At 40.0% G+C, this 18,310-nt stretch overlaps 1 protein-coding gene across 1 annotated transcript in view; it reads left to right on the top strand.

The window, feature by feature from the left end:
- The window catches only part of cbl (Cbl proto-oncogene, E3 ubiquitin protein ligase), a 41,911-nt gene that overhangs the window by 13,009 nt on the left and 10,592 nt on the right, over positions 1 to 18,310 (top strand). Inside the window, exons 3-12 of the mRNA XM_030151802.1 lie at positions 6,559 to 6,705; positions 8,421 to 8,577; positions 10,681 to 10,802; positions 12,517 to 12,654; positions 13,291 to 13,378; positions 14,255 to 14,386; positions 14,576 to 14,794; positions 16,315 to 16,449; positions 17,239 to 17,658; positions 17,959 to 18,047. Of these exons, the coding sequence (XP_030007662.1) occupies positions 6,559 to 6,705; positions 8,421 to 8,577; positions 10,681 to 10,802; positions 12,517 to 12,654; positions 13,291 to 13,378; positions 14,255 to 14,386; positions 14,576 to 14,794; positions 16,315 to 16,449; positions 17,239 to 17,658; positions 17,959 to 18,047 (1,647 nt within the window). The remainder of the gene's footprint in view (positions 1 to 6,558; positions 6,706 to 8,420; positions 8,578 to 10,680; positions 10,803 to 12,516; positions 12,655 to 13,290; positions 13,379 to 14,254; positions 14,387 to 14,575; positions 14,795 to 16,314; positions 16,450 to 17,238; positions 17,659 to 17,958; positions 18,048 to 18,310) is intronic.

Genomic DNA, 18,310 nt, shown 5'->3' with positions numbered 1-18,310 from the left:
GCATATGTTCCCTTCTTTCTTGAGTCTGTTTGCTCATGCAAAATGAAACACGATTAATATAGATTAAAAATGAATATTTAATAGTGATTAATTAAACCTAATCCACATCAACCCTGCGGTTAACCTGAGTAAAAATTTTAATCATTTGACAGCACTAATTATTTCTTATTGTAGTTCAGAAATAACAAAAACATGCTTAACAAAAGATATTTTTCTGAAGTATAGTGATGATACAATGTTGATGGTTAATATGCTCTTTGTTCACTGGGGCGCCGACAGGTGCTTGGCACTGTTGTGTCTACTGTCATTTAACACTTAGTGACTGTTGTTGGTACTTCTAACGGCACCTACCAGTCTGGACATTTCTGTTTTGAGTGTGATTTCAGTTTTAATGTTTATTTTATTTGTTGTCTGGGTCACTTCTTGCTGCTGCTATCCATCCAAAATTAAAAGATCACATAGCTTCAAGTTTGTCTGCAGCTGTTTACTGTGAAGGGCTTTAGTGTCATTAGTGATTGATGTAGCCGAACCTTTGTGGACAGAGGAAAATATTTCTTTGTACGGTACAGTAGCTTTGGTATTTGCAAATGTCATTTGCACCCACTCCTATTTTGGTTCATCAAGAGAGGCCTGTCCTAAAATATGACTTCCTATTTTCTGTAAATGTGCATGACATCCTTTTGAAACAAAGGTCTGTCTCTTGACACCCTGCCTCTTCACTTTGACTATCTGCACTCCCATCTTATCAATGCAGCTATTATTGCAGGAAAGGTTTGTGTTTGGAGTATTGGATAGATTTATGAGGAAATGGAGCAGTGCACTGATGTCAGATTAGTCTGATTACATGAGAAAGTTTGCATGAATATCATTCATTCCACTGTTATCAGTAACTGTTGGACCAAGTTTAGTTTATGATTTAGTGACTCCTGCTCATGTTTGAAAGCCAGAAAAAAAAAGAAAACACAGTCATTGGTGGTATAGACTAAAATAGACATGTTTCCACTATGACTAGGTGAGAAAACCAGAACTACAGTAAGTGAGAATACTCAACTGATAAGAACCTGTCAATTGTGTGGTAGGAAAATGTGAAGTTAAGTGGTTCTGGGCTCTGAATATTACAACAGAAAATGTTGAAGGTGATAAAATAAAACATAATAAGCCTGTTGACTCTTACAGAAGTCAATTTGTGCACAAGGAAATAAATTGATAAGGGAATCTTACCTACTAGTCAACTTTACAAAAAGTGTAGAATGGGAGTTTAGATGTAATGCATGCTCAAGTAGGGCTAGAAATGTTTATCCAGTGTTTTTTCCTTTATGTAATTTAGCACCACTGTCATATCTAAGACATTGTCACTGTTGTTTGACAATACAACAGTTGTCGTCTGCATTCACTCTGAAATATGAATCATTCTGCTTTTTGGCTGATTCCTCCATAAAAACACAGATGAATGAAGAAAAAGAAGTGTTGCCTCTCTGTGTATTGCCACAGCAGGGAGTCTTAGTAGTCAGGTAGTTGGTTGTTATGGAGCTGAGTTTACAGTAAGGGAAGCGTTTAGTGAGGATTTCAGCAGCCAAATGTCTATCAGTGCTAGCAATGTTCACACTTCAGAGACTGCTGGTGTTTCAGCTTCAGTTACTTTTGCTTACATTTCTAGCTTGGCACTCTACAGGCAGCTATATGCTTACACACATCCACATGCACACAAATAGCGGAGCATCATGGTTATTTATGTCACTGCAGTATCAGTGAGCAGCCACCTCATGTAGTCACACTATTAGATTATGGTGATTAGCATGACACAACACAGTAGCTTTTCTGCCCCATAGGATACAGCAAGCACTTGCTGTTTATTCTCACACAGATAAATGAGCTCAGATATGCACAAAGATATGGCTATTCAACCGCATTGAGAGGATTAAGCCGAATCAGTCCAGTTTCATGTTGTTTTTGTTACCACTTATTTTCTTTTTCACAGTAATATGTGCTTATGTTTCTAATTGACTAAAGTGATAGCCTAATAAGTTAAACGGTCCATTTGGAAAAGCTGGTTTGGATTTTGCTCCAGTGCACATATTTCTCTTTATTCAGAAGTTTTGGTAAGGAAGCTGTAAAGTGTGTTTGGATTGTTAAGTGCAGTGTACTGAGTGTGTTGTGTGCTGTCATGGCTGTTTCCTGATGTAGATCTGGAATGAAGCCAGTTCCGGAGAGTTAAATTTATAAAGTGATGACTGCCGCAAAATGGGAACCACATAACACATAATTCACTGTTTCCCAAGTATAACAACCATATTTACCTTTAAATGTTTATTTTAACGCATTATTGAACTAAATAACCAGAAAAATATTAACACTGCCCCTAAAAAGTATACTCAGCTGTTTTTATCACTTTGCATCATAAATGAACAGACCCTTGCATTAACATGTCCAACTAACCTCCTTGCATGTCAATAAATTCTCAAGACAATGTTTAGTACAGTTAGTGCAGTTATATGGTACTGCATCCTAGTCAATTGTACTGTCATTTTTCAGAGCATAAGAGGTTGATTCTCCTCTTCGTGTTGTATAAATAGTTTTTTATAACTTGTAGTCATATTTTTTAAAGACTTGGTTCATGTTTGATCAGCATTTCCCCTTTTTTTACCGTAAGCAGCAAAGATAATACAGCTGCATGATGATATTACAGCTACTTGTTACTCTGCCAATCCAGACAGACTCTCACTCTGTAAGGTTGACCCTTGCTGGCTGTGCTGCAGTGCGTTAGCGCTACGCAGTGCTGCGCTGGCTGGCTAGCTGTGCTACTTTATCACAGGCAGCAGGAAACAGGAAGGGAGCAGCCAGCTGCAGGGTCATAGGTCATTCTATAGCATGAGGGGGATGGTGGACAAAAACCTAGTGTTCAGTAAAAAGGTTAGGATTTGTAACTCTAGTGATTAAGAATGACAGTAAGAAACAGAAAAAGCAGAACACTCTAGACATATCAAAATGCTGGGTGGGCCATCAAACCATTGTCTCTATGGCTTTTAGCTCATTGACTTTGCATTGTCCATAAGTTTAAAAAAAAAAAAAAAAAAAAAAAAAGGGAAGAAAACGGTTGCATAAAGAGGCTGTTGAAAGTATATCCCCAGGACACACTCCATAGAGTTGGTATTATAGAAAAAATGTTGCATACAAACTGGTTTGCCCTGCTGGGATGAAATTAAGTTTGTGCCGTTTCATCTCTGTGTTTCTTAAACTCCATCCTTCTCATTCAGGCAAACCAGCACAAGGAAATTTCTTTCACAGTCATAGGTAGGATAAATATTCTGCAGTGACACAGGCTGAGTCTATGAATTGTGCATTGTGTCTGTTCATGTGTATGACAATGATTATAGCTGCAGTTCATTGACCCATGTCCTCATGTCATAGATGTGATAGTCCTTTTTTGCTTGAACTTGCAGCACCTAGTACACAGGAGGGCACTTAAAGAAACTACCATAATCTCCATGGCTTTGAAAGCTCAGAAAAAGAAAAGAAAATTTAAATTGATTTGGAGTGAACAAACCAGGCTACATGATGTTGTTGGAAGGTTGCAGTATTGGCTACAATGTACAGTTCTCAAAAAAAAAAAACAGTTGAAGAGGGAGATTATTCCTTTGCTGTTTCCCAATTAAATACACATGCATTTTAAATGCTCTGAACTCATAGGGCTTGGTTGGTGGAGGCCCCCACTCAGCTAACTTCAACCTACTAATGATGCCCATAGTAAATTATCTGACAGACCTGATGTTGCCCTTTCATCTGTTTAATATAAGCACAAGACTATAGTAATTCAGAGCATAGTGTTGCCAATGAATGTGGTCCAGAGTGTGAATCTTCAACTTACCAGAATTTGAAGACCGTAACTGTAAGCCTGAAGTCTTTAGTCGTCTCCATGAATGTTTAAAGTTGAGAGATGAGGGGAGTGGATAAGTGGATTCATGAGACAGTAGATGTGGAAATGAAAGCTTTGGAGTGAAGAGAGATTAATTCTATGCATAAACTTGTGAGAGGATAACTGTCTTCACATGATTATGTGGTACATGAAAGTAGATCAGGGGAGACTCTTGCAATGTGGATAAAAGCTTTGTATAGACGGTTTTGACAGGAGTATGGATGAGACTGCAGCTTTAAGGCTCAGTGGGCCAGAGGGGCCAGGAAGCAGCAGAAACAGAGGAGGACGTCCTGCTGAGATGATACCTGCAGGACGAAAACACTCAGAAATGCAGTGTCACAAATCCACAACTATGGCTGTATGAACTGTTCTGAGAAATGCCCTAGAGTAGTTGGTCTCATTTTCCATATTGCGTTGCCGACGAGGGTTGCCCTGACTTCAAAGACACACAGCCCATGCATTTGGCATCAGCTTCATGCTGTAGATTTTAAGTGGGCAGAGCAGTTCAAAAGATTAGAAGTACAGCTACAAGACTGTTCACCATTCGAGGATCATTTACTACTGAGAGTGGATATAAATATAGCACTTTATCGTAGGTTGCAAGCATGGCATTTACTCTTTCACACTCACGTCTGTTCCCTGTGAGGTAAACTATCATCCCAACAAGCATTAGTCTCTTTTGGCAGGGTCTCAACACACACTAATCTTATTCATCCATCTTCAGTCACTGTCCTCCCTCCTCATTCACTCTTTCCACTCACCCCCCTCCACTTGCCTCTCATAGGCTTGGTAGTGTAGTATGGGGCAGCTGCAGAGTAGCCACGCTTTCACTGCTGTCTCTCTCGTGCATGTCAATTCACCCTGCCCAACAGCAAGGCACAATCTCCCTCTGTGCTGCCTCATAAATCATGGCTTTCTCAGCATTTCACTTCTGATGCAGTGATGGGGTGTGGGGTTATGGTGACATTGTGCGACTTCCTCCTCTCATCTCCCAGTCTCTCCACTCTCTCCTGTCACTTTGTATCCCTTTGTTTCTCCTTATCTTCCTTTATCTACCCTCCCCTGTCATTTTTTTTTGTGTCTTTTTTCCCCTCATCTGCAATCATCCCTCTCTTTTTACCATTCTGCAACCAACTTTATGCAACTAGATTCAGAGCTGTGCACTCAAATGCCTAACCTTCTACATCACAGCCACTCTGTCATTGCATGTATGTGTCCGTGACCACTGCTGCATCTCCCTGGACTTCTGACTATTTCTGTGTATTGTGAAAGCAGCAGAGGACATTTCTCAGTAGGAGCTAACAAGCACGCTGCTCCTTCCACCCTTGAGTCTCCTATTTTCTGCCTTACTACATATTTTAGTGACTATTCCTCTTGTTATTATGGTACATGTACAGTGTAATGTTTTTTGCAAGAAGTGTGGCTCAGCACTCACATTGTGTCCTCACGTGTCCATCATAGCTAAACTGAAGAGGCATTGAGTTTTGCACCATACAAAGACAAGTCAAAGCAAATTTAGTGCTACAGTCAAGTTTGCTACAGCTCTTTTTGGGAAGAAAGTCGGAAAAAAGAAGCAGCAATATTAAATTAATACCATTCACACACTTAGAAAAATGTGATGAATATAGAAAATATGGGTGTAGATTGATAGATTCTAAATTACTTAAGTGATGTTTTATTTAAACAATGTCATATAATGAGGGAATAATTTAAAACCATTATGTTTTGCCATCTCTTGAGGTATGTGTGTAACATTTGGTCAGTGGTTAAGTCTGCAAGCTGATAGCAGGACTCTTTCCTCAGACATGACAGACACCCTTCACATTTTTACTGTTGGTGATGAAGAACAAAGCTAACAAATAAATATGGGGAAAGGAAAACTTTTGCAGGCAGAGATAAATGCATAATCGGGGTAGCCATGTACATATGCTGATGTGTTCCTTCTGCACATTTATGTTTTTTTACTTTCTGTTCGTACTCACTAATACTGTCACTAATGTAAAGGGCTCAGTCAAAGAATGAAGTCATGACTGGTCAATAAAAATGACACATTTTCCTGCCTGAAACATCTCAAATGCACTTTTTGTACCAAGAAATTTTAAGTTGTTTCTTTCTCCCATTGACATTTACAGTCAGTTACATCGCATCACTGCTTTTTTTTGCATTGCCACAGATGGTGCAGCAAGATGGAATATTAATGAAGTTACTATCTATAGTTGACTGAGGAAACATCATACTTAATGCAGCTCAGAAATGGTGTAAATCAGTCTGCGTTCCTCGTTAAAAGTATACTTGTGGAAAAACTACAATGTCACTTCAAGTAGATTCTGTATTTTTAAAGTGGATGCTTTTTATGTTCTTTGTACTTGTATTTTTTCAGTGCTGTTAAGCAGAGACATAATTTAACAGACACACAGACATTCTACGTTCATGCTTGACACCTTCATCAATAATGTATGCATTGTATTTAGTGCCATTAGATTAAGACTATTCATGGAATCCTCACAAATATCCAATTTCTTTATACAATTCTGAAAATATGTTAATTTTGTTCATAATTCTGTTTCCATCTCTGAGCATTTTCACAACTCAACAATACAGTAATGATGAAGTCTTTAAACTCTGAATTGTGCTGACTTCCACAGGCGGAATCTGACCAAGCTGTCGTTGATCTTCAGCCACATGCTGGCTGAGCTGAAGGCCATCTTCCCCAACGGCCTGTTTCAGGGTGACAACTTCCGCATCACCAAGGCAGACGCTGCAGAGTTTTGGAGGCGTGCCTTCGGGGACAAGTAAGTCCAATTAAATGTTACCACACACAGTATATTATATTACTCCAGTGGATCCAAACTGGTGCCTTGGAAGCCTGTGGGGTCCCTTGCAGGGTGTCCCCAGGAAAATCAGTTGAATTCACTGTCTTCAATTATTCTAGTTATTACAGCGCAAGCATATATAACAGACAGCGAAGATTTCCCTCAATACCAGTAGCAGATATCTTTTCTGGAGAATTGGTAGCTGCGTGGATGCAGTGCAAGCTATATAGGTGCCATGTCCACTGCTGAATATATACATTAGCTAGAATATTTGCAGCGCAGCCTGTATGGGTTACATGGTCGGAAAGAAGTGACAACCAGTTTGGCCTGTCAACACCTGAACATTGATATGAGATCTGTCTGCTGGCCATTTCTGAATGAAGATTAAAGGTTACCATTCATGGTCAGTGACCGTCAAAGCCCTATCTGTTTGCACATAAGTGGTATATTCACAGTGTCAGGTGTAGGGCTGGGTAAAAAAATCAATTTGATCGATTTTAGATCGATTTCATTTTAATTTTGCGTAATCACTTAACAGTGGATGAGATTGATTTTTTTCAGAGCAGGACCGCAACGTACCTAACTCAGGTACCGCCGATGCGGAGGTGCGACCAGCTACATCTCACAAGCCCCTGGGGGTGACAGGGCGTCTCAATCTCGCTCGCAACAGTTCTGGCGTGGGAGGAATACGGAAGAAAACACCTCCACAGGAGGTCCTCCCGGCCTCAAACTCTAATCTGCAGTGTGGAAGAACTGGGAATGGTGGTGGCTCTCGGAGGCGGGTTGCGGAAGCTGGTTGTTCAAGGAATATTAACTTGGATCCACACTCAGGCATAGAAGATAGTATCACCTATGGCTTAGTGTGGAGTTAGAGGAACAGTAACGCTACAATCACAGACCGCCAACCCCCCCCCCTCCCCAGTGACTTTCTTGTACCAAGGGCCCAACATGATTATGTTTCAAGGGGGCCCAAATTGGTGGCGATGCCCCAGGGTGACAGTGATGCACCTTAATGCTAGAAGCCACCAGCCATAAAACAGAATAAAGATGACAAAGTCCATTCTGAGCCACTGTAGAAACATGGTAATGTTTCTGTCCCGTTCATTATTCAAGAGCAGATTCAGCTATTTACTGAAATGTCGTATTTATTTCCTTTCTAATGTATTTATTTCCTTTCTAATGTCAATATTGATACCAGTATTGTTGCATGGCTGCGGTAGTCAAATAATCAGGTTACAGCTCAAAATTATACTTTGGTATCACTAAATGAATCTGAATCAATCAATTAATACTGAAATTTTAATACTGAATCGATATTGGATCGAATCGTGATTAATCGATTCAGAACCTTATGAATCAAAATCAAATCTTTTACAGAAATTGGCCATGATACCCAGCCCTAGTCAGGTGCCATTTTCTTTTCATCAGAATTGTCAAAGTTTTACTTTTTTGGAAGTTTTTTTTTTTTTTTTTAATTTCAAGTGAAGGATAGAGTGAAATGATCATTCATATTCTGGTGGGCCAGATAAACTAAAGTACCTCTGAAGTCTGTCATTACACCTTCCTCTACCTGGTGTATGGCATGAAGTAGCATGTTTGACACTCATTATTTATGACACTGTGATGTTTGATGCCCGTTTCCATTTTTGCAGGGAGATGTCATCATCCGTTTTGTTTTTGTTTCTGTGTCACAGGACCATCGTGCCTTGGAAGGTGTTCCGACAGTCCCTCCACGAGTTTCATCCCATCAGTTCTGGTTTAGAGGCTATGGCCCTCAAGTCCACTATAGACCTCACCTGTAACGACTACATCTCTGTGTTTGAGTTTGACATCTTCACCAGGCTGTTCCAGGTAATGAACTCACACCGCATCTGTGTCACTCACGAGTAGTGAGTTAATAAGACAAGAAATGTGCAAAGGAAAAGAATGATTACGCAGAGACAGAGAAACAGCAGTTCATTTCAGTCTGTTAGCTTGTTGTAGGAAACAAATTTCATTTGAGCAGCATAATGAACATAAACAATCCGCCACATCTTTTTTTGGCTAACTGTATCAACTTGTTAAAAGGATCCTTGCAGACTTATTCTCACTGTTAAACTGCTCGAGTTGAATCTTCCCCCACTACACCCTCTGATTATGTTCTGCAGTGGATTGTCATTTTTATCAGGTGTTGCTTTGTGTGGCCCAGACATAAGAGTCACACAGGGATTCTTCTCAAGGACACTCATCAAAACATCTGCTACCCCTACAGTGTCTTACTGCCTGATTAGTAATAAACACAGATAGAAATGTGTGGAATAATTCTTACTAGACTGTGCATGCATAACTGACTTGTGGTGATGGTTCATTGACTGTTTGAGTAGTTTTACTTTGCTAGATGCTATCACAACATACTGCTACTGTGTTCGATGTTATACTGAGATAAAGGGATAAATGCAACCAAACATTTCTATTTTGCAGTCATACATCCAAGGCAGCAGGAGACAGTCCATTTGTTTTTAGTGTGCATTTACTGTGGTGCAGGTGCTCCCTTTCCTCATCAGCATAGAATGAACCAGCAGGAGAAAGGAAGGCAGAAAAAATATAAAGGAATAGTCAGGGATGGTTTTACCAGGTTTCATCTTCAGAGCTTATTTTTATTATGTAATGGAAACATTTTGTATCACCATTGTAATTACCATTGCACCAATTAAAAATAAGTGAACCATAGAACATTGCTGTATCATCCAGCCTCTAATGCACAAGTTTATGTAATTTATTCTTTGATTGATATCATCAGTCTATGTGTGTAGAGCACTGACAAGATTGTAAAGATTATAGACATTTCCTATGATAGTGGCTCATACAGAAAAAACCCTCATCGCAACATCCTCAAACTCAGAAGAGGAAGTGAGCCAGTAGCCATTTTGACCTCTGTCCTTGATGTGCAATAGATTGTTAGCGATGTGCTGTTTGATTTCTATCAAGAGCCCTTGAAATACCGCGTTCAATGCAGTATGTTTCAGCTGACTAATGCAGCAGTGTTTAAAAACCACAATTTTATTCAAAGTATAGTTATTTGATGTAAAACAGCAATTTTATGGGGAGGGTATTCTGATATAGCAGTAAGAGGAAATGGAGAGATATGTTTAAATGCATTGTTCAGTACCCTTTAACAATATAACACAAAGTCAGTACTTTTATTTAGTAATTTGGCCAATGTGTGACATTGCACAGAAGGCTGCAAAGAGAGAAGAGATGTAGTATATCTTACAAAATTATCATATTCTTGGTGGTGTTATCAACCAAGATAATTAAAAGCTGATTATTTAATAATGGAAATAATCCTTGCACACATGTCTATAAGTGACCATCATTAGATATTTAGGGTAATGCTACAGCCGGGCAGAACAAGTCCCTCTCTGCGATTTAATGTCCATATATTTTTTACATACAACTCCTGATATAGCTTCGATCATAGCAAGTTTTGGAGCTTGTGTTCAATGTCATATGTGTTCTTTTGTACTTCCTTTCACACACCAGACAGACGTGTGACAGCAAATGCGGAACCACCTACTCACTACCACATTCGGTTATCTATGGAGTGCTGTGAATTAATTTGTTTACTAATGTCCTTACATCACCACCATCTGATGTTGGCTCAGTTTGCGGCAGGTAACCTTTGAAGAAAAAAAGAGCACTAAGCCCTCATAAAGTTTTCTCTTCCTGCATGTAGTGTTTTTTACCTTCCTCATTTTGTGGCTGTGAATGGTGCTAAATGAGTTGCACTTCATATTAAAGGTGACCCAAGTTGAAACGGTCGTTGTAATGTCCAGTAAATGGCTGTTTAACTATCATCCATGAAACCATGAAACATTTCTCCATTACTCTGCTCAGAGTCTTACAGCAGTATCCATTCACTCACACATCGAATGAGTCACTCTCTCTTTCTCTGGTGTGTATGTGTGTGTGTAGCCTTGGTCGTCCCTGTTGCGGAACTGGAACAGCTTGGCAGTTACTCACCCGGGGTACATGGCCTTCCTCACCTACGATGAGGTCAAAGCGCGGCTGCAGAAGTTCATTCACAAGCCTGGCAGGTGAGACTTGAAGACACACACCATGTAATGTAGTCTAAAATCAATCTCCTGACTAAAAATGAAATTGGGTTTTATTTGGTGACATTTGCCTCTTGGTTTAAGCATGGCATGCTCCAACAAACTGCCTGTCTGATTTGACTGCCCTTATAGTAACCTCTCATCAGCTTAAAATATTTGTAATCTGTCACTGGTTAGTAATTGTTGGTTTTCTGACTCTGACTAGTGCACGTTTAATTCTATTACAGAAGCATAACAAGGTGCGTCATCTTGACATATTGATGTGTTTCCATGGGCAACCGCTTCATTGCAAGTGTACTGGACCTATTTTTGTCTCTGCTCAAGAGATGATACTTATACACTCTGTATGTTCAAAGTACAGAGTCAAATTAAACAATCATTTACCAGACTAGCGCTTTGACAGCACAAAAATGTCCTTATACAAATGCAAATTTTTGTGGTTTGGGTTTGCATTAATACAGTGGCTCACAGTACAGGATCAGTCCTAATGCCTGTTTAACATACCATTTAAGATATGGTGTGTGTGTGTGTGTGTGTGTGTGTGTGTGTGTGTGGGTGTGTGTGTGTGTGTCTGTGCCTGTGCCTGTGCCTGTGTGGGCTTCTGTGTGAAGGACCCAGAGCAGTGTGGCACTGGTACCTCAGCATCAATGGTGTGATTGTACACTGAAAGCTGATGTCAGTTCTTAGGCCTGGGCTGTGTAGACCCATGTTGACATCCATGTGAGCGCAAGTTTTTGAAGCGAAAATTACAGCATTAATGGTATGACAGTTACTGTCTTTGTCAGCTGAACACAAGGCTATCAGCTATACTGCTTTTTCAACTTGTGCAGTATCACCAAACTCAATCATATGCTGTCAAAGCCTTATAGGGAAGTCCAATGAGATGCATTCCTGTGAATTTCTGCGTCTTGTTTATAAGCAGCTGTGCTTTTAACAAAGCACGCAGACAAATTCAATAATCACCGCCACTTGTAACCTGTCCAAAGTTAAAAGAAGTTAATTATTACATAAGGCAGTCATTTTCACCTCTTTCTTCAGTACTTTAGCATTTTATTAGTCTATTTTGACCAATCATTCATTTATTTTATACCTTCATCCTCTGGGGTGGGTGAGGCTATATAAATATACCAGGAAGTCCATCTGAGGTTTTTGTCCAACTGATTTCATAGACACTGTTCACCTGATTTTTTTCAAATTTGACACACATGTTTTTACCACTATGAGAAGTGCAGTGCACATGGCAGAATTTTTGGGGTGTTTTTTGTTTTATAAATTTATGAAAATGTTAACTTAGACAATTTGTCCAACTCATTTCTCAGACACTATTCACCCAGTTCTTTTCAAATTCACACACATGTTCTTTACATGTACCTTTTTCCCAATTTCTGCATTTTTTTTTTTTTACAAACTTTTTAAAATGTTTTGGAAAAGATTGAAAGTTCAGGCTCAAAATTAATTGTTGGGTAGGCAGGGTATCAGTGAGGAGGAGGAGCAAAGTGCAGTGTGACCGGGTGGGGGTATTAGTAAACTCTGCTTACTTTTTCACAGTTCAAAATAATTTTTCAATGTGTACATAATTCTGGTCTGTGTTGATGAGGTGTTTGGTTTTATTTATTTTCAAAGATGCCTCTCTTATATCGGATATCTTATCTGATCATGGTTAATGTGTTCTGGGTCTTTTCTCTTCTCTTCACAGTTACATCTTTCGATTGAGTTGTACACGACTAGGCCAGTGGGCCATCGGCTACGTGACAGCAGATGGAAACATACTCCAAACCATTCCCCACAACAAACCCTTGTTCCAGGCCCTCATAGATGGCTTCAGGGAAGGATTGTAAGTTGTTTCTTACATCTGTCCTTTGTAGGGGTTTTAGCTGGATACATTTATCTGCTATTTCCCTGTTTTCATTCAATGCAGTTGTGAAAAATGATTTATAAATTTGACTGATTTTGCCTTCGGCTCCAACCCAATCAAGTCATATCATATTTTATGCTATCTTTATGGCACTGTTATCTTAACCAGAGTAGTACTGTTGGTTGCTAATGTGCAGTTCATTCAGGGTTTTTACTGTCATTAAAGTTGTATGAATGCCACTGTTGATTCCTGCGTTTAATAAAAGCTATGCTTTAGCCACCCCAACTTGTATTTAAATCCTGATTAAAACTGGGGAAGCATATTCACAGTAGCTCTCCAGCATCTACTGATCATTTATCAAATGGTGATTACAGCATTAAACCCATTTATAAACTAGTCACACGCTCATGCATCATCTCTGTGATGATGTTTGAATGTATTGCCAGATTGCATGAATGGACTGAACAGATGTTTTCATCACCACAGCCTGTTAGGTGTACATGGAGTTTAACAGTATCAACTAGCAATGATCATAACTTTAAATGCAAATGGTTGCTGAAGGATAGTACACCTGTCTGTCTGCTTGCTCATTCTGTGTGCCTCTGTATCCTCCAGCTATTTATTCCCTGATGGCCGAACCCAAAACCCTGACCTGACAGGGCTGTGTGAGCCTTCGCCTCAAGACCACATCAAAGTCACACAGGTCAGAGAAAGGAAGTTCTCACTGTATCAACACACAGCTCAGTAATGATCGCACATTGGAAAAAAATTAATTATATTGTCACCAGATTGAAAGAGATTAAAGTAAATGGTAAATTCATTTGCCCCACTTTAACATTTTGTGGAGTTTCTCAGTTTTTATCTCCCTGCCTGCCCATAAGGTGGGGGTATATAGTAATACCAGGAATTCATTCCATCTGTCCTCCTGAGATTTTTGTCCAACCGATTTCTCGAAGACTCTGTTCCTGATTCTTTTTAAATTTGACACACATTTTATTCACCCTTGGGAGTGGGGCAGTGCCATGTTTAATGGCTGGATGGCAATTTTGAGATTTTTTTACAAATGTTTGAAAATTTGACCGTAGAAAATCTGTTCAGCCGATTTCTTGAAGACTCTTCACCCAGTTCAGCAGATAAATTTCAATCAGATTGAAAGATTTAGACTTAAGCAGAATATTTGCCTTGGTTTGACTTAACTACCCAAAAAAACAGGTGGGGGTATTAGAAAGCACTGCTTAGTTAGTCACTTATTCAGATTGTAATGGTTTCATAGTAGGTGTAAAAAAATCCTACCTTGTAACTTACCGTGATGACATTAAAGGAGGGACCATGTTACATGACTAACACAATTTATAGTACATTGTGCAACTTGCCGAAGCATTTTGAGGCCAGTCTTAATATTCTGAATATTGTCTATGTTCCCAGGACTGAAACTAAAAATACGCCCACACACTAACTCAAGCCCTCATTTCACAGAGAAACATGCTCTTTCAAAATGATCTCAGGTGGTGTTAGTACGTATGGTGTTACTCTGCTTTTTGGCACTGAAAGCTCACCGTTGTCTCATTTTTCCCCTCAGGAGCAATATGAGCTGTACTGTGAGATGGGCTCCACTTTTCAGCTGTGTAAGATCTGCGCTGAGAATGACAAGGATGTGAAGATTGAGCCCTGTGGTCATCTCATGTGTACATCGTGTCTAACTGCCTGGCAGGTACAAGAGTGGGTGGAAAGGGTTTGTGAGTGGGTTGGTTGCTCAAAGTAAATGTCATAACTGTTACGTGTCAAGAGGAGAAGTAACTGTTGAATTGCTCTTCTCTACAGGTGTAACACATATTTAAAAGAAAAAAAGCTCCTTTCATCTCCAACAGCTGTTACATGTGTTTTTCTATCTTTCTTGCAGGAGTCAGAGGGTCAAGGAACAGGATGTCCGTTCTGTCGCTGTGAGATTAAAGGTACAGAGCCCATCGTCGTGGATCCCTTTGACCCAAAGGACAACAGTGGGGGCTCCTGTAGAGGCACCTTTGGGGCTGAGGGGGCGCCATCACCCAGCTATGACGATGATGATGATGACAGACTTGAAGATCCCCACCTCATGATGAGCAAACTGGCCTGTTCAAAGGTAAGCTGGTTGGAGATAATAAGTTAATTCAGACCAAAGTTGGTTGAAAGTTTTCAGACTTGACACTGTTCAGGCATCCATTAAGAAAATTCAGAGAGACTTGGCTTTGACAGTTGGACGCCCGGGTGCTCCTCATGGGTTTCCTCTGTCCTCTTCTCTTCCCTTATGTTTTTTTGTGAGACATCTTTTTACAGATGAAACACTCCCTGCCTTAGCCCTTTTCACTTCTAGTCAGCCTCAAACTCACAGCTTGTATCTGAAAGTCTTTCATCTCCATCCTTCATAGTGTCAAGGTAGCTGCTCTTTTGTGCCTTTCAGTATTTGATTTTTGGGGCATCCTGCTATTCTGAATCTTTCATGTGCCTCTAAGAAACTGTGTGCATTAGTGTGTCTATAGTGTGGGTGAATACCTGCAATCATAGCTCACTTTGATGTGAACCAGATGCTGACTTGGCCTGTTTGTCATTTTCGACTGCTTCCTTAAATTTTCTTGTACATGTTGAAGTACCTAGCTGTGCTTCATAAATATTTTGTGTTTCGTTGAGATTGTTTGGTGTTAAAACAAAACTTGGTATTTTCAATTTTGCGATTCACTGATGATAAGGATGTGGTAACTTTTAAAGGAGAAATCTGTGAAAAATATGGTATTAAAGGGATCATATTTTGTTAAACCCACTTTTATTAGTCTTTGGTACATTTATTTGTGTATTTGGACCCTAATAGTCAAAAAAAGTTTGAATTTGAACCCTCCAGGTGCTGCAAAGCTATCTTTATATTAATTTTGACAAAAATCAAGTGGATTTCTACAATTCGTTTTAATTCCTGCTTAATTTGTTATGACTGTAACTAGTTTCCTCACAACATTTGCTCGTATAAGGTCAAGACTTCCGATGAACATTTCTCCAAGTACACTATAATTGTTTGTCAGCAGCAGCGGTTGTAGCCTGTACTGAAAATATGTCCAAAGTTTGAGCCGATTACCTAAAATGTTCAGTTGTTGGCTGAATGGGAAAGAGCAGCACAGCCAACAACCTGGAGGGGGTGAGGTGTGAAGTGGCTCATGTGCATTTAAAGGGCCAGCGTTCAAAATGACCTTCCTCATGTCATTACTCAGAAATAGGGTTGAAGATGGACCTGTGGAGTTGAATTAATGAAGAATTCAGACCCAAGCATAGCATTTACAGTTTATGTAGACCACAGGGGAATGTTTTAAAATGCATAATTCTATTTTAAAAGAAGCAAAATATCACTCCTTTAATGTATTTTGTCACGATGACATAATTTTGCTTAATGTTTTAGCAAAAAATTGTGACAGTCACTGAAGAGAAGATGAGAACTGCAGTAGTACCGTATTAAACCCTTCTCTTGACAGTACCACGAGGCTTACATTATCATGTACAATCTAGGTTGATGTTGAATGCAGCTTTAATGCATTTGTTTAAATACATGCCTGTGAAGATATTTCTGTGTTACTGGATTTCATGAGATGTGACATGTTTTGTGTTTGTGTGTCTGTCCAGGTGGAACGTCCTCCATCACCTATGTCCATGGCTCCTCAGTCCTCTCTTCCCCCTGTGCCGCCCAGACTAGACCTGTTACCACATAGACCCTCTAACCCTTCCTCTGGTGCCTCCAGTCCAGGGGTCACCACAAAGGTAACATCAGGATAAGAGCATACACAACCATGGTTACATAATTATTAGGCAAGGGATGATTTATTTTCACTTATTTGTAAGAAACAGTTTATTTTAGTCACACATCCCCAGTAAATGGTTTGATTGTCTGGTTTATGTCTGGAGGATTGTGTCCTAGCCTACAGGCAGGCAAACAGGAAGTATGTGCATCATGCAAACATGAAAGGAATTTGTTAATAATTAGATTTACAGTGGCTTTGAAGAAATGTACAGATAATTTGAATGCCACTTTTTTTCATTTACAGCATTCTTTAGCTGTACCCTTTAAAACACTGCCTGAATCTGGATCATGTTTTGAGCCAACACACAGGAAAAACAGGATATCATTTTGGAACATTTTGAATATTGACCTTTAACCTGGCTCTGGGAATCAAATTCTGCTGACTCATTTATCCGCCTTCATGCAAATAATAAGATTAAAGTGACAAAACCAATAATGAGTTGGTTTTACCCTTTAAATAGAACTTCTTTTATGTGGATAAAATTACTTGTTTCTCCCCTTAGAGAAATGGGAGCCGTAAAGAGGAAGCTTTAATTTTCTACAGATGAGGAAGGTCATTCTTCCTCTTTTTTTTTTTCCCCATCCAAGTAAAATAGTGCTGATTTTGATGACACACACAGACAATGGTCTTGTTGCAAAATGGATCATTTCCAACATAGATACTAATAATATCATTTTCTCTGATTGCTCAACAGTGATATTCAACATAAATGAAATAAACTCCCTCTCTCTCTGTGTCTCCCCCACAGGCAGCATCTCACCACAAAGACAAACCACTCCCCCTCCCCCCAGCACTGCGGGATCTCCCTCCCCCTCCTCCCCCAGACCGCCCACACTCAACGGGGACAGGCCCTGATGCACGGCTGCAGAGACGGCCCTTACCTTGCACTCCTGGGGAGCCTCCACGTGATAAGCTCCCTCCAGCTCCTCCAAACCGGCCGCTGGCAGAGTGGAACTCCCGGCCCGTCCCCAAGGCCCCCACCTCCTCCTCCTCACCTTCCTCATCATCTTCCTCATCCACCCAAGTGTCCAGTCTTGGAGGAGACATGAGAGCAGGTGTCCGGGAGCTCTCCAACCGACACTCCCTCCCATTAGCACTGCCCTCTGCTCTGGACACACGCTCGGATTCACAGAAGAACAACAGCTCCCTCAGTCTGGACCACCAGCTGGTGAGAGGAACTAGCAAACACAAACTGCCCTTTGGCTTGATTTCTCCTCACTGGCTACTGTTAAACACATGCTGCACTAAAGTTAGATTTTTAGCACTGTACCCCACTCCACACATCTATCATATAGTAATCGAAAAATGCCTTTAATGTATGCAAAACCCATGTTTGAATTGCTGTTTTCAATGAATTGTTGCTCCACTTTTTATGTAAGATAAATGGTTTTGTTTTTGTGCCTGATGATAGAAGTATGTATTGTTCACTTTAAAAATTCTAACATTTAGATTTTTACTTCCTGTACAGAATTTTGCTGCAGTAGTTGGTTCAGACTATGACAACCCCAAAGTCAAACCCTCAGCGTCAGCCAACGCCATCTACTCACTGGCAAGCAGGTACTTTGCACTGGCACGGCAATGACATTAGAGGACTATGTCTCATCTTAGAAAACCAAATTCATTTTTGCTGATTTGCATATTACTGTAGAGGGGTAGACAAGTTATGAATTTGAAAGACTTACAGCTTTTGCTGGACTTCACCACATGCAATTTGAGACTTCACATAGACTTCTAACCCTTAAATTTGAATGACTGAGCCAGAGACAAAAAAAAAAAGCTGAACATTTTTTTAATTTTGTGACAACAGATGTATTGTGCTA

The sequence above is a fragment of the Sphaeramia orbicularis genome, chromosome 13 (assembly GCF_902148855.1).
Source record: "Sphaeramia orbicularis chromosome 13, fSphaOr1.1, whole genome shotgun sequence".
Lineage (NCBI taxonomy): Eukaryota > Metazoa > Chordata > Actinopteri > Kurtiformes > Apogonidae > Sphaeramia > Sphaeramia orbicularis.
The sequence above is the reverse complement of the archived record's forward strand: the minus strand, read 5'-3'. Positions and strand labels throughout refer to the sequence as shown.